Source organism: Ursus arctos, unplaced genomic scaffold (assembly GCF_023065955.2).
Source record: "Ursus arctos isolate Adak ecotype North America unplaced genomic scaffold, UrsArc2.0 scaffold_6, whole genome shotgun sequence".
In the NCBI taxonomy this organism is placed as follows: domain Eukaryota; kingdom Metazoa; phylum Chordata; class Mammalia; order Carnivora; family Ursidae; genus Ursus; species Ursus arctos.
In genome coordinates this window covers 70,870,964-70,887,380 of record NW_026623078.1, presented here as the reverse complement: position 1 = coordinate 70,887,380, position 16,417 = coordinate 70,870,964, and the positions used below count along the sequence as shown (strand labels likewise).

The window sequence follows — 16,417 nt, the reverse complement described above, 5'->3', positions numbered from 1 at the left end:
AACGGTACGGGTAAGATGATTACCACCACAGCCTCCTAGAAAATTGGAAGCAAAAAGACTTTTAAGAACACATGGGAAACCAAACTATTTTATAGATGTAAAGAATTATTGTTACAGTATAGAGTCATTGTTCTCCCACTCCCAATTTTACAGATGAGCATATAGGCCAGGGAGTGGTCCTCACTGGGGTCAAATCTGACCCCCCAGAGGTCAAAAGTCATCAGCCCTGAGAGCCTCCATTCAAATGGGGGCTATCATCCCCAGCCATGTAAGGCACGGGGCCGGATAGGTTCCTTCAAGCCACATGACCAAATCTGGAAGAGTCCAATGCCTTTTGTAGAGAAATGATCCCAAGAGTACCAAAGACAAAAGCAAAGCCTGGAATAACGACTGGCCTTCGGTTGTCTCTCCAGCTCATCGACAAAGACATCGAAGAGGCCATTGAAGCAGAAACGTCAGGAGATCTGCAGAAGGCCTACTTAACTCTTGGTAAAGTAGACTGGGGCAAGTCCCTGCCTTAGGTCGGGCTTCCTGCAATCACACTTGGAGTCAGAGGTTGGCGTGTGGGAAGATTTTAGGGAGTACTTTGGGAACCACACCTCGAAGCAGCGCTGGGTAAGGGAGAGAGCGAGCGTGATGCAGCTGCAGTGGGAGATCTGCTGGTCCCCCACGGAGCCCTGGAGCCAGGAGGCCAGGAGGCCAGGAGGCCAGGAGGCCAGTTCTTTGCACCCCTCAGCAAGCAACCAGTGGACACCAGCTGTACCCTGGGAGCATTTACAACCCTGGGTAATCAGCTCCTTGGGGGGGGGGCATTCCTGGGGAGGGACTCAGCTGTGAGCAGCCAGCAGGCAACAGTTGGAATGAGTGCCTCGGTCGTGAAGAGGGCATCTGGGGGATGCACTATGGCATCCACGACAGTCCCATTAAGACGGTGGGTCCACAAGAGCTCTGTCAACAGCCTGGGACCATTGTCTAGTCTCAGGGAGCACGATGTGGTTCAGCCAGGTTTCCAGTCCACGAACAAGTTTTTGCACATGCTGATGGCTTGAGGGTGTTCTTTTCCATTTGGTTCCCTTCAACATTTAGAATGAATGAGGTCTCTTTAGCAAGAGTGGGAAGGGAGACCAGACCTTTCCTGTGCCAAGCAAACACCACGACCTTCTCTCCAGGTGTTGCCCAGAGGCAGGAAATAGCAGAAAGATGGGCGTGGCGCTGTGTCTGGCAGGCCCCCTTTTCCTTTCCGCAAGCCCTGGAGTGAAGGCATTGTCCATTGTGCATGCTCCTGCGGTGAGGAGTCGAGGGCACCGTCCCAAATAGCACAAGAAATGGAAAGACAGATCCCCAGCAGAGGAAGAACCGAAAAAGCAGCCCTGGAAGTTAAAAAATGTGCTTTATCTGCCAAACTTCTTGTTTCGTTTTTTTGTGGGGGTTTTAAAACAATTTTTTGAACAATGTCAGCAATTGATTTTTTTAATCCATCCTCTTTTTGCATTCAAATTAGTAGGACCCCTACTATGATGTCCAGAGACCTAAACATCCCTAGTGTCACTCCTGACCCACACTGAACACACATGGACGACTGTCCTCAGGGCTTCCAAGATGAGTCTCTTAAGTGGATGGAGAGATCCACTCATGGCCTGACTTAGAAGCTCCAAATCCTTTCTGTGCTTGCAGCCCATAAAATCAGGAAAATACCAGAATTCAGTCAGAAGATGCTATTAATCTTCATTAATATTAAGTATTAATGGCAATAAACCACTATCAAAATTATTATTATTATTATTAATAAAGCCATGCCATTCTTTAAAATTTAGTTAGCACCTAACCCAGGCTGGGGGTCGTGCTAGGTGTGGCGATCAGAGGTAAATTGGTCCAGTTCCTGCTCCTAGAAAGCTTACAGTCCATGGTGGATACTCACAAACCAACAGATTAGGTTACAGTAAAGATAAAAACAAAAACAACCAGAGTAAAGAGGGCACAGGGGAAGGAAAGGCCATGTCCCTGGAGATGGGGACCATGAAATGCAGGACTTCGGTGCACTCCACTGGTAGCAAACTTAGAAGTGATTAGAAACAACCTCGAGTATAAAGCACACAAATTGTAGAACGTGACTTCAGACTTCTCTTTTCTAGACACGCCCCACCCTATTCATACCTGACTCATGAAGATGCCAGTTGATGGCTAAACCTTGCGGCCTCTAGGGCAGCACTCCTCCCGTGGGCTCCACGGACCACCGGCATCAAAATCATCTGCAGGGATATACAAGAAAATACAGTTTCCTGGGCCCCATTCCAGGTTACCTGTTAGAATCTCCAAGCTGGGGGGCCAGAAGCTACACTTGTACAAGCTCCCCCAAGGGGCCGTCTTCTCCTCACAGTGGCTGGCTCCATGCCACAGCGCTAGCCCCACCATTTCCCTGGCTAGCCCCATCCAAACTCCTGAGGGATTCCTGCTGCTGCTAACAACAGACGTTATTCACCAGGCGTAGACTGTATACAATAGAAAAGTTGAGGATTCTCTTCCCAGAATAGCAGGAAGAAGGAATGTCAGGGGAGAAGACCCTACGAAGGGTTGGAACACCCGGACATTAGGCGGACAATCAATGAGTCCTGCACCGGGGAGGGTCTTAAATAAGTCTCCAGTATGCTACTCCCCAAATTGACAGGTTCTCCCCACAACTGCCCCAATCCAACAGCTTTGGGATTGTTTTTAGGATAAAGAGGTCAGACACCTGAGGCTGGGCTTTTCTTTTCCACTGAAACTTTGGCAGATTCCACACAGAGTGTAAAAGAAAGAAACAGACCCCTCCCCCCACCTAGGCACTGCTTCCCTAACCCTGTTCCTTTCCAATGCTCATAAGCATCAGTCATATAGGCAATTACCTGGAAACATGAGTTCCCATTACAGGACATATTAAGGATGCACATTTCACGCTTACACGAAATGGATTCCTTGTTATTAATCACTAACACCAAAAATGTGAAGTGTTCTAGGTAAATGTCAACAGCTAAAGAGTAAAGGGTTCATTCCCCCAAAACATTTGTCACAATGGGCCCACAGGACCCTGGGAGGTGGGGAGAGGAACAATGATCTCTCCCCAGGAGGAGAGCGGCGCTTTCTAGCCTGATTGGTGAATCAGAGCTATGCTTCACTAATCTGTGGATTACATCAAAGCTGGCAGGCCAGGGGAAGACCAGAAAAGAGCAACTAGCAGGAACACAGGAAGGTGGTCCGTAGACAGCATCAAACATTCCATCCGGCCACAGCCCAGATGGAGAACCAAGAAGAATGTGGGGCACTTGGAAAAGATTCCGAGATGAGACTCACAAAGCAAACCCAGTGAGGAAAAACAAAAGACGGGAAGGTTGTTTAGCCCGGAAAGTAGGCCACAGTCCAGCGGAGTGAGTCTTCAAGATTATGAAGTTTTATGACAGCAGTGTCGCCAGCCAACCCGTGTTTCCCCTCTGAACCCAAAGCCAGCATCAGAGATTTCATTTAGATAAGAAAAGTTACTTCTGCTGGTAAGAATCACGAACTCACTCGGCAGGGAGAGCCTCAGGGTGGCCCCAGCGTCCCTCCTCCTCTGAAGGGTCTTCAGGGACCAGCAGAGGTGCCGCTGGAGGGGTTTTGACTCAGTTCTTAGTTGAAGAGCCCAGATGCCCTGAGCCAGGGGAATCTTCCAGATCCCATTAGAGGGTGAAGTCGGGCTCCTTTCAAACATCTGTCTCACCATTGAGTCCACTCCAGGGCCAGCCAGGTGACACTCTGGGCGAGCTCTGTGCCTTCAGAGGGTCTGCATGTTACACAACATGGAAAAGCCTCACCTTCTCTTGTCCTTCGTCCCACGCAGTGCGGTGCGCCAAGGACCAAGAGGGCTATTTTGCTGACCGTCTGTACAAGTCCATGAAGGGTGCAGGCACTGATGAGGAGACACTAATTCACATCATCGTGACCAGGGCTGAGGTAAGACACACTCGACTCCAAGGACGCGGGCGGCCGCTTCTCTTTTGGCCACCACCGATGTCATCCACGAATAGTTTCTCTTCAGGGTCTATTTACAGAAAAAGTAACACAGAGACAGCCCTTGCCTGCCCAGACTTTGTGGAAGACACTGTGCCATGCTTCAATCTGTTTCTTTTTATAAAAATACAATAATGGTAGTCACTTCTATTTTTGCCATCTGTGCCTCCGGAGAGCTGGTGGCCTGTGCAGAGGGGACCTGGCCAAGCCGTTCTGGGTAACACAGCCACGTTCGGCTCCATTTTAAGGAAGACAAAAAACAGAGACACTGGAAGGTTGACGGCAGACGAGGTCACCCAGCAGCAGAGACGATGAGCAAATGACGGCCAGCTCCCCAGCTGGGCCATCAGTGAGCACACCACGGAAGCCCAGTTTTGCACAAAAGACGTGTCAGTACAAGACAATTTTTCTCAAACTTTTTTTTTTTTTAATTATCAATCATCCTACTAAGGAACCTTTTGGGACCCCATTTTTTCCTCATCACCACTCCCCCCAAAACATTAACACCACAGATAGACTCTGTATCTGTTTCTGTTCTCTACATACATATGCTGTAATGTTCTGTATGTGTATATTTTGTTCCGTAAATACATCTATATTCTGGTATGTTCTTTTTTAACTTAAAATCAATTAATTAACATGTAGTATATGATTAGTTTTAGAGATAGAGTTTAGCGATTCATCAGTTGCATAGAACACCCAGTGCTCATTGCCTCAAGTGTCCTCCTTTATTCTGTTATGTTCTCTCTATGTATGTGTGTGTATACATATGTACTTTTACATAAAAGGATTAAGGTTCTTTTCGCCCTCTTAAGAATGCACTTTTGTCCTGTTGGGAGCAGCCAGGGATACCGCCTCACTTCGAGAATGCCTGAGTGTAAGAAAGAGGGTGATGAGGAGCCCAAAGCTTGGGAGCAGCTGTCAAGATTCCCGGCGGATGCTTTGGAACAAGGGCCCCAGAGTGAAGGCGGGACAAAGTGAAGGGGACATGGCATTTCGTCCGCAGTAGGAGAAGCCTTGCAGAATGAAGTGTAACTGAGCCCTGGAAAAACCACAGACATCTTCCCTCAAAAAAATTGTTAACTGAAGGGGGAGAGATCCCAACCCAAATCCTGCCCCATGGCTTTTGACAAATAGTACTTAACATCTGACACCGTTTTAAAATATAACTTAGCAACAGGACCGTTCTTTCGTTTTCATTTCTATTCCTGGAATTTCTCCTCCTCCTCCACTATTCAGAGTTTTCTCTCGCTTCCAGTCCCTTTCTCTTGATCCCCCCTCCTTCCCTTTCCTAGCCTCTCTGCCACCCTCCTGAGTTCTCGCTTTCTCCTGCCCTCTCTCTCCAGATCTCTGCGGTGTCTGTCTCCCCGTCCCTTAGCAACTCAACCCCCAACCCCACCAAAGTCTCGCGAGATCCTGAGGCTCAAAGAAGCAGGGGCGCGATGGAGCAGGGCAGGGATTCTGAAAGACCCCAGGGTATTGGATCACCTCGGAGGGCTCACGGGGGTTGCACGTTCACTGCCGCGTGAGCCATGGAGTGATCATTCCAAGATGCTGTCCCATTTAGGATTGGCCACATATCCTGGGTCATTTCCGCATATGGACCATTCTGTCAGAATGCGTCAGGCCCAATGAGATGCACAGGCCGGATCCCCTAATCGATTCCCTAAAGCCTCTTGGTACTAGAACACAGCCCCAGTGTCCCCTTTCCCACCCACCCCACCCCCACTGACTCCCACTGTCCTGCCCCTCCCCCAGCCAAGTAGCGGAGCCAGGGGGGCAGGGGACACACTGCTGGAGTCTCCTTCCTGCTCAGCATCCAGTTCGCACCATCCCTCATTCTCCTGCCTTCTGCTCTCATCTTCTTTCCCCCTTAGTTCATCCCTCCGATTGAGGCAGGAGGAAAAAGAACCAGAAACCCAAGGGATGGTTTGTGGATGTGTCTAGGATGCACGATAGGGTCTAAATTTTTATAAATCAAAAAAAGAACACAACACCTTGTTAAAGAAAGCTCTGTGCTTCTTTCATGAGACATGCTGTGTTCTCTCTGTACTGACATCTTTTCTGGTGCAAGTATTGTCTCCCCTACTAGGTTCTAAGAGTGTTTGGAGCAGAGCAATCTTTTTCTTCTGAGTCTTCTGCCCATCTCCAGGATCCAGGTTTTCCAAGCTATCAATGAATTAGGTTCAAAATAAGTCCCACAGATTGATATTCATTTGAATTTTGTTGATTGGACCTAATAGCCTTGCTGATCCAGGGTACAAGAGGAAAAAAAAAAAAGCTTCATTTCAAATCTCTGTATTGATAATTTTCTTAACCCTTCAGCGAGGGTCAGCAAATTGTGGCCCGCAGTCCTGCCTGTTTTTGTACAGGCTTGCTATCTAATAATGATTCATTTTTAAATGACTGTGAAAAACTCAAAGGAAAATATTTTGTAATACATAAAAATCATATGAAGTTCAAGTTTTGGTATTCATATGTAAATTTATATTAGGATAAATATATATGTGATACATATTCTTCTGATATATATAAAAATATATAATATATAAATATATATTATTTATAATATATATAAATATATAATAATAAATGATATATATTATTTATGTATTATTTTATATTATATATTATTATATAATATATTATATTATATATAATAATTATAATATGTTATATATTATAATATATAACTATTATATAATATATAATAATAAAAATAAATAATATATATAATAACAAATATATAGAGAGAGAGAGAGACTGTGCTTTCCTTTTCCCATTCATAGAATAAGAATAATAGCCCCTATTTCAAAGGGTTGTTTTGAGACAGAAATGAGCAAATGAATACAATGTTTTCAGAACAGTACCTGCCTGCATTCACAGTGAACACGCTATAAATGTTCTTGTCCTCATTGCTGTTGTCATTTCTCCTACAGGTGGACCTTCAGGGGATCAAAGTAAAGTTCCAAGAGAAGTATCAGAAGTCTCTCTCTGACATGGTTCGCTCGGACACCTCTGGGGACTTCCAAAAGCTGCTGGTGGCCCTCTTGCACTGAACCGAGCCAGAAGAGTGGGAGCTTGGGGAGGAGCCACCTTTGTCAAGAGCCCATTTCAAACCAGATTTGTAAATGTGACTCCAGCACGTAAAGTACTCAAGAGTCCTGGCTTATTTTCTTGGCAGCTTGACTACTGTAGCCAGGCCAAGCTGTTTAGGTGAAGGGCAGCAGCCTCCAAACGCTTGGGCAGGTCACCCTGAAAGCTGGCTTAGCAGTTCCTGAGCTGCCCTTTGGCTTCCCTTTAGCGTGGCGAACTGAATGCTTTCAGAGCACAAATGAAATTAGCTGTTGATGAAGGAAACTACACTCATAATAAAACATTCAGAAGAATATGTATCACATAGAGGTGGTAAAGACTGAATGGTTAAGGTACAGGGAAGACAAAATTAACCAGTTGATCCATTTCCCTTCTGTGGGGGCACCTGGGTGGCTCAGTCGGTTAAGCATCTGTCTTGGGCTCAGGTCATGATCTTGGGGTTCTGGGACCAAGCCCCGTGTCGGGCTCCCTGCTCAGCAGGGAGTCTGTTTCTCACTCTCCCTCTGCCCCTCCCCACCCACCCCACTTGTGCATGCTCTCGCTCTCTCTCTCTCTTTCAAATAAAGAAATAAAATCTTTAAAAATTTTTTTCCTTCTGTGTGTCCAATTTTAAATCCTCAATGGTAATTAAAGTGGGTTATGCCCCCATCAGCTGCTTTTCTAAAGACTGGGTTGATTAGTTTTGGCTCTTGTCCCAGAAATATAAGACTTGTGAAATTCAAACATATGTGAGAAATGCAAATAATAACTTTTATTAATGATCACCGAAGACAGCAATCAAGGCTAGCAGCAAGGAAACAACTGAAGTGTCTATGTGAAATGTAACTGGGGTAAAATTCACTCATCTGCTACCTGGTATAAATGGTTCTTGCTGCCCTAGACTTTTAACTCACTTGATGCTTACATCCGATCTTCAGATACAATTAGGCTGGGCATAGTGCCAACAAGATCAAGGTCAGTGGTCTGACTCTCAGATGGATTGGTCCCACACCAATAGAATCTCTGTTCAAAATGTTTGTCTCCTTGCCATCTGTTACTAGACCTAGAGGGGTCTGTCAAGAGAACATGGGCGCTTTGATCCAGTCATTACAGTTATCGTTCACTGGGGGATTATTGGTGTCAGGCCCTGCTCAGAAGCACACTTTCATGTTCAATCCTCTCAACAGCCCTATGAGGTCACTATTACTCCCATTTATCAGTTGAGGAAACTGAAGAGTTCATTCCCAGGCCAGTAACGTAGACTCACGCCTCTGTATTCAGCAGAGTGCTATAAGCGAAGTAATTCAGGCACAGCTCTCTGCCCATGAGCAAAAAGAGGGAACGCACAGCTCTGCCTGTAGGAACTGGGGAGTGCCTCACAGAGATGCATGTGTGCTGGGTTTTGAAGAATACTTGAAAGTTCTCCAGAGAAACAAAGAAGGGCAAAAGCAGAGGCCCAGAAGCATGAGGGAGCAGGATATGTTCAGGAAGTGGTGAAATCCATTCTCCTGGGCACAGATGCGGTGACAGGAAGGAGAAGGTTGGGGAGACAGGCCATGAAGCCGTTGAAAAGTATGTTTGGATCACATTAGCAAGGTTTTGCCTGCCAAGCGTGGGCTCAGTCCTTTGGGCATTGGGGGGGGAGGTCACTGGAGATGTTTAAGGGAGTGAGAAACGTGATCAGATTTGGGCCTTGGCCATTGACTTGGTGGTGTAATCGACACACAGCAAATAGGCCAAACTCCCAGTATCAAGGTATATGTCATGGCGTGTCTCTCTAGTGGCTATAAAATGATGACTGACACATTGAGTTAACACAGTTAACATCTGTGTCCTCCACACACTGGTTTATCTAACAGTCATTGTTGTCATTACGAGCTTCAACACATAAAAAGGCTTTCTAGAGCCAAGCTCAGTGACAGATCATACTCATGTTTACTTATTTGTTGCCAAAGCTGGCCTTTGCTTTTAAAAACAGAAACAAGACAACCAGTTCTTGGGATCTGAGCTCACAGGAAGCATAGAAAAACAAACCAACAGAATGAAAGGAGATCTATTAACCACAGCCACTGTTTGAGATTGTTGAAGGCCATCCCTCACACAGGGAAGAGCAGGAAGGTTACTTCACAGGCTATGAAACAGGCTGAGCCAGACTTCTCGAGAAGCAAAGTCATTATCTGCTCAAAGTCTCACACGGGAAATGCTGGAAATCAACCCCAGGTTCTTCTAACTCTAATGCCTGAGCCCTTTGCCACACTAGCTCGGGTCCACGAGTACTTTCTCCAAAACTTTACTGAGCAAGACAGCAGGTACCTCTCCTGGTGGCTGCCGAATGTCGCTCACCGCCCACAAGCAGAGGCCCGCTCCTGTGTGCTTGACTGCCGGCTGCCTCGGGAGAGCGCTGGTCTGGTCTGTCCCAGGAATGTCCCACCCCATGGCAGGCCAGGAAATTCCCCCTTTTCCTCTCCACACACCCCTGCCCTGCACAGGTCCCACCTCACCACTCCCCAAGCCCCGTGTTCCCTCAGTCCTCCGAGGGCAGGGCCTGCCTGTGCAGCAGGCTCAGGGGAGAAAGAGACAAAGTTAGAGAAGGAAGAGAGAGGGGAGAGCAACACTACTACCTTGCCACCCTGCTACTGAGCAGCCCTGTCCCCCCACGCCTCCTCCTACTCCTGAGCCACAGCTCCTCCCCAGATGTTCGGCTAGATGGGGAGGGGTCTGCAACCCCCCTGCAGGGCTGCATCGGAAGGAGCAGATCCCATGGGTGCATGTGGTTTCCCCATGAAATTCAGTGCCAGTCCCTGATTGGGCTCCATGACACTGCTCACCCAGCCCGAGTCACCTAAGACGGGTGGGTAACATAGACCTTGGGGCGCTTGCCCTAGTGAACCACAGCAGAAGCTGATGTTCCGCTGAGGAGCAGAGGGAGGCGCCGGCCAACTGTGGGAGCTCCAGCCTCCTCCTAATTCCTCTCAGGAGCTCTGGGAGTCCCAAATGGTTCCCTGCATGCAGGCCCACCCCTAACATTTGTGGGTCCCAGCCCATCTCCCCTGCTTTTCCCATTTCTGGGAGAGTGGGAGCTGATCTGTAGCATTTGTTGATTTCCATTTCCATCTCCTCTCATCATGGTCAATTTCAAGCCATTGACATGATGTCACTGAACATGGGGTCGGGAAAAGTTAAGCAGTAGCACACCAGTATGCATGATCTCCACCATACAGATACAATAGATGTAAATAACTTCAAGAGCATAGACGATAGGAAAATGTAGCAAATAATTAGGAAGTCATGAATTTGGAGTTTTCACCACATTTGTATCAATATAATTTAATTGTAAGTTTGTATACTTTAATTTTTAATAACCACGAGGTTTCATAAAACTCATAAAATTCCTGAAAATTAATAATTGAATCTCATGAACCAATAGGAGCCAAGTCCAGCACTCCACGTGGGGTAGACCTTAACTCATTTCTTCCAGAAGACTCCGAAGACAATTTGCACCACGTCTCCAGGTACTCACATAAGAAGTGATTATCCCAAACACCCTTCCCCCCACACTGGGTTACTACCTACAGTACGTTTCAGGGTCACGATGAATAGTTGTGTATATTGTCTACTGCACAAGGCTGCCTGGCTCAGGGGATGTTGGGGACCTCAAATCCAGCCCTAACTTCCCCATCACATTTTGCCTGCGGGGCTGCAGCCAGAGAGGGCGCCTTCTGCTAATGTGCACAGCGCTACCAGAGGGGCTGGTCCGGGAACTCCAAGGAACCTCTTTTACCTATGAAGGGCCATTCAAGAGACTTTTCCCCTCCTCCCGGGACAAAACGCCTTGTTACCAGCTTCTTCTTCTAAACATTTTAAGTGCTTCTCCTCTGGGCACCCCCACAGAGCCACATAATCAATCCTTGCAAGTCTATCCTTAGGAGAGTCTCTGAAAGTAAAGATGAAAGGAAAAAGGAGATGGGACTAATAGTCCAGAAGATGAGACAGAGGTTTTGTCACATTCAAGGAGGTAGATGGCGAAGAAGCACAAGGAAGCAGAGGAGGGCTACCCAGGTTGCCTGCAGGAAGACGTAAGCCCCGTCGTGACAGCCCCTGGGAGACTCTGCCCTCCTCGACGCACAGGGCAATGTGTCCCTGCCCCCGCACAGCAGAGTCTGACTCCTCCAGCAGCAAGATCCCAACGCACAAGACTCCCCCGGGCTGCAAACTATTTCTTAGACACATTACAGCCAATAAAAATGCCTCAGATAAGCCCCCAGAAACTAGATAAGCCAAGAAATAAGGGTGCCAGAAAACCAGAAATGGTATTCAACTCTTCAAGCCAACAAGCAGGATCTACCACACTGAGTTCAGACAGAGAGGTCAAGGCTGCCTGCTTGCACCGCTGCAACGTCTTGCATGACTTGGGCAGTGCAGACCAGTATGTTGGGAGATATAGGGTCAGGAGAAAGAAAAGAAGTGGCCAGAGGTGGGGGCAGGGGTGGCGGTGGGATTTTTCAAAATGAACTTTCAATTTCATTTTACTTTATTTTATGTTCTGTGAATTTTAGACTTACAGAAAAAAGTTGTGACTATATTACATACTTCCCATATTCCCCACTCCTGGGGTCTCACATTGTTAACATTAATATGGAACATTTGTCATGACTTATAAACTGATATTGATACATTATGACTGAGCAATGCCCACACTTTATTCACATTTCTATAGTTTTTACCTAATGTATAGTATCAGATTAGTTACCCAAAGTACAAAATAAATATTCCTAAGTCTATACTGATATAATAAATTATTGAATAAATAAATAAATGGGGAGGACAACCTTCTGAACAGAAGTACCCCAAATAATTTATGGGTTCCCATGAGAATATCACATTGCATTTAGTCTTCATGTCTCTTTAGGCTCCTCTAAACTGTGAAGTTCCTCAGACTTCCCCTGTTTTTGTTGAGCTTGACAGTTCTGAGAAATACTGGGTAGGTATACTGTCCCTCAGTTTGGATTCATCTGATGTTTTTCTCATGATTAGACTGGGAGTTTGGGGAGGAAGATCACAGAGGGAAAGTGCCATTCCCACCACATCAGCTCAAAGGTACATGCTATCAACATCACTTATCACTGTTGGTGTTGACATTGACCATCTAGCTTGGGTAGTTTGTCAGGCATCTTCACTGGGCTCATTAAAAGAAAGTCACTGTGCATGGCCCACACTTAACGGGTAGGAAATTACACTCCACCTCCTCGAGCAGGGGAGTATCTACATAAGTTATTTGAGATTCTTCTATGCAGGAGGTTTGTCTGTTCCCCTATTTATTTATTTAATAATTTATTTATATTTATAGAGTTATGAATATCTTGTACTTTGGGTGCAAATCCAATACTATATTGCTCAAATTGTTCCAGCTTTTTCTATGGGGAGTTCTTTCAGTTGGTTCCTGTGTCCCATTGACATACCCCCTCACTTTGCTTTTTGAGTACTTCTATAATTTCTGGCACTACTAGATGCTCCAGGTTCATCTTGTATAGTTCCTTCCCTAGCCCTAGAATCTGCCATTTCTCCAACGACCTCTGGTTCCTTTTGTGGGAGAATGGTATTAGAAACCAAGGTCTAGGTACTAGGTGTGCTCATTGCTACTGGGGTGTTATGGCTTCTAGGCCCACTCAGTGGACCCAGCTAGGAAATATGTGTGTATACTAGGTCGTGTATACACACACATCTACATTTATACATCCACGTAGATAGATGACATCGATATGGGTGTAGACACAGACATTGATCCATCTGTATCTATATTAAGTTAGACACAAGTTCATACCATGTCAAATTCCATCCAGTACCATGTGGTTCATGCTAGAAGGGGGATTTTGACATCTTAAATACAGGATAAGGAGGCAAGATAGGGGAAGGGGAGCTCCTAGAGAAAGGATCCATGGGAAGAATCAAAGCAAACCACACAGTGCCCTGCATGTGCTACTGGTTGTATTTCCATTCTGAATGGCCGAGTTTGTGCCCAGGTCTGGGGAGAAAGGACAAGCCAAGGCTGAGTGGTCCTCTGACCTCCTCCAATACCAGTTACCCAAGGAATTGTCCTTAGGTTTTGAAGAGGATCTTCCATGGCTCTTTTGTGACTAAGCCAGAAACACTGACGTCTTCTGTTCCTAAGGTAACCAACCTTCAATGAGCTCAAAAGGTGTTCAACCAACATTGATACCACATAGGGGAAGGGAAAGCAAGACCATCTTCAGTGTCAGAATCAAGAGACAGTGGGTTCTTATGCCAGTCTCTTCCTGGTAATGATTTGGGGCCTTCAATAAGTGTCACTTCAGGAGTGCTTAGAACAAGGGTGTCTTAGGGCAAAAGAGGCCTGAGGCATTTTTAGATTCGGAGTTAGAAGACAAAAAGCACTGGTTTTGAATCATTCCTCACTGTGAGTAATGTGGGCCAGGATCATATGACTCAGAAACCAAAATGGACACACGAATTGGCTGAACTCTGAATTAAATCCAAGTATTGATTTTTTTTATTGCACTGAAAACGAAATCAAAGTTATTGTTTTTAAAATCCTACTGGACCAGTTCAAATTAGAACCAGTCTTTGGAAAAGGTTAAGCCAGAAGAAAAAAAGAATAAGAAAAGCAAAATCATGTCCATGAAAGTATTTCATTCACTTCAAGTGTCTGCATACACAGATATGCACTGTATACGTACATCTATCAGTAGAAGCTCTTTGAACGGAATCTCACTTAACCTATATTAACCAACATGTCCCATGCTCTCTACAGAGTCTCCTGATATGCATCCTAGAGACTCTGCAGTCTGGTGGCTCGTGCGGGACTAGGTAGGAAGTCCTCTGTCTTCTGCTGGGTCATGCATTTCACAAGTGTGCCTTGTATTTGTTCCCAAATCTGTTTATATTTATTGCTCTTGTTATTCTAATTACATAATTTAATTAGATAGTAAAGAAGCTGATAAACCATAATTGCAAAAAGAAGGACTTCTTGTTTCTATAAACACTAAATTGAATGCTTTGGAAAGACTAGACAAAGGTGTGTTGCATTTGAAATAAAAAGAAGAAATGACAACTCTGAGTGGCTCATTTGCAAAGAAAAGTTCTCAGTAAATCAATGTACATCTGAATGCTTTATATGAAAAATTTAGTTATATGTGTTTTATTATAATGATTCTCTGCTTTCAGCTTAACTGTAAATAACCAATTGCCCTTCCCTAGTGTGTCAAATGAGAGGGTTTTCATTGTATACACATCTTTTCTTCCTTCTGAAACACTGATTTATCTATGACGATCATAGGGGCTTTTCTTGTGGTCAACGACCTCCAAGACAGTGCCGTCACCTCCCACAAATCCCAATTCTTAACCCTCTGCACAGTGATCAATATGGGAAGGAAAGACCAGGGAGAGCCTTCAGGCAGCTCCATTCACAGGCCGTGTCACTTTGGGAAGCCACTTTGCTCCCCTGAGACCCAGCTTCTTCATCTGTAAAATGGGTGTGGTGAGAGTTCAAAAGCTCCGCTACTTAAGGATCAAAAGCAAAGGTGCCTTCATACATGAGAACACCACCACCTCCGGGACAATCAGGGCCACTCTGCCTGCTAACAAGAGATGTTTCTCGAGGTCACTTACACAGTCGTTTTGAGCTTACCAAAAACAACAAAAATGATAACTATATTTACAAATAAGTGGAGGAGCCATGCCTACCTCATAGGATCTTGGTGCAGATTAAATAAAATAAAGTATCAGAAGCCCTTAGCACAAAGATGGACCCGGGCCAAGAGCTCCCTACACTCCGGCTGTTTGGTTGTCTAACCAAGTCACCCCATCTGTGCTGGGGTAGCCAACCCTGAAATGGAATCACGAAGCAGTCTCTTGCATGATGAGGCAAATCCAAGGTGTGGATGCCAAACGGATTCATACCTCCCACCCTTTCCCACCTGGACTAACACGACAGACCCCCACCCCCACCTCCGGTCACATCCTCCTCCAGGCTATTTCCCACCCCACAGCCGGCACTACCTTCCCTAACTGCAGCCCTCTCCCACACTGTCCCCAGGCGAAGGGTTTGCCACTCAGACCGCAAGCCTTTATTGGGGCTGCTTCCCCTCCACTGGGATGTCCAATTAGCATCTCATACTAAATGCATCCAAAGAAAAATCTTCATTTCCCACACAAAACCAGTTCCTTTCTTGGTCTTCCCTCAGTAACCACCCCCAGCCAGACAGCTGGTCAGGCCACAGTCATCTTTGATTCCTTTTATCCCTCAATCCTCAAAGACCATGTATCAGAAGTCTTGCTAGCTCTCTTTCTCCAAACCTCTTGGATTTTCCATGATTCACTACCCCCATAGCTGTCAATCTAGATCAAGCCTCCATCCTCTCCCCCCTGGACCCCTCCAATATAGCTTCAGAACTGGCTTCCTCCTTCCCCAGCTGCTTCACCTCTGAGTCCTTCTCGCACACACACCCGTCCCCACTTCCCAGGCACTGACCATGCTGGGCTTTTTTCTGTTCCTCACACTTGTCATGCTTATTCCAGCCTTAAGACTTCTGCACTGTAGTTCCCTCAGCCTAGAGCCTTCTTCCAGACTGCCCCATGATCCAATGTCATCACACACATCACTCCCTCCAGAGGCTTATGCTGGCCAACCTGTCAAGCCCCATGCCCACCGCAGCCTACAGAACACACCCAAACTCTCCCTTTAACATTATCCTGTAGCATCTGCATGGCAGTTGTCACCATCTGAAAGGATCTTCTTTCTTTATCTATCCGTTGTCTACCCCACCACCTCCACCATTAGAAGATAAATTCTAGGCGTTCAGAGACTGTTTCGTTTCTCTGTTGTTCACCATGGAACCCCAGCACCTAGAGCAATGCCTGACACATAGCAGATGCTCAATAAAAGTGGTTGAATAGATGAACACCCAACACGGTTTCCTTCCTCCCCTTCTCTGGCCACCCTTAGCCCTTGACTTCCACTTTCTCTTTCAGTTATAGCTCAGGCATCACACCTTGACCTGCCTCCCCTCCCCCCTTGCAGTTAGCCATTCTGTCTGTGCTCTCCCTTTCCCACCGTTCCATCACACCACCTACTACATTATTCTTCATCATTCTCTATACCATATCGCCAACTAGACCAGGAAGTCTGAGAGCAGGGGCCATACCTTGCCCAGTCCTCCAGGACAACACACAGAGTAACTCTCTGTATCTCCAACCGCCTTGTGTGCCCCAACAGCTAGATATGAAATAGTCTTTCCCTCCACCCCCTTCTCAGTCATGGTGCCACCTTTATAACACTTATCATTAT

At 46.1% G+C, this 16,417-nt stretch overlaps 1 protein-coding gene across 2 annotated transcripts in view; it reads left to right on the top strand.

The window, feature by feature from the left end:
* Window positions 1-7,656, top strand: part of ANXA13 (annexin A13) — a 54,539-nt gene extending 46,883 nt beyond the window's left edge. For both annotated transcript variants that reach the window (XM_048212656.2, XM_057308012.1), the window contains 3 exons: window positions 414-489; window positions 3,851-3,963; window positions 6,960-7,656. In XM_048212656.2, the coding sequence (XP_048068613.1) occupies window positions 414-489; window positions 3,851-3,963; window positions 6,960-7,079 (309 nt within the window). In that variant the 3' untranslated portion in view covers window positions 7,080-7,656. The remainder of the gene's footprint in view (window positions 1-413; window positions 490-3,850; window positions 3,964-6,959) is intronic.
* The last annotated feature ends 8,761 nt before the right edge of the window (window positions 7,657-16,417 follow it).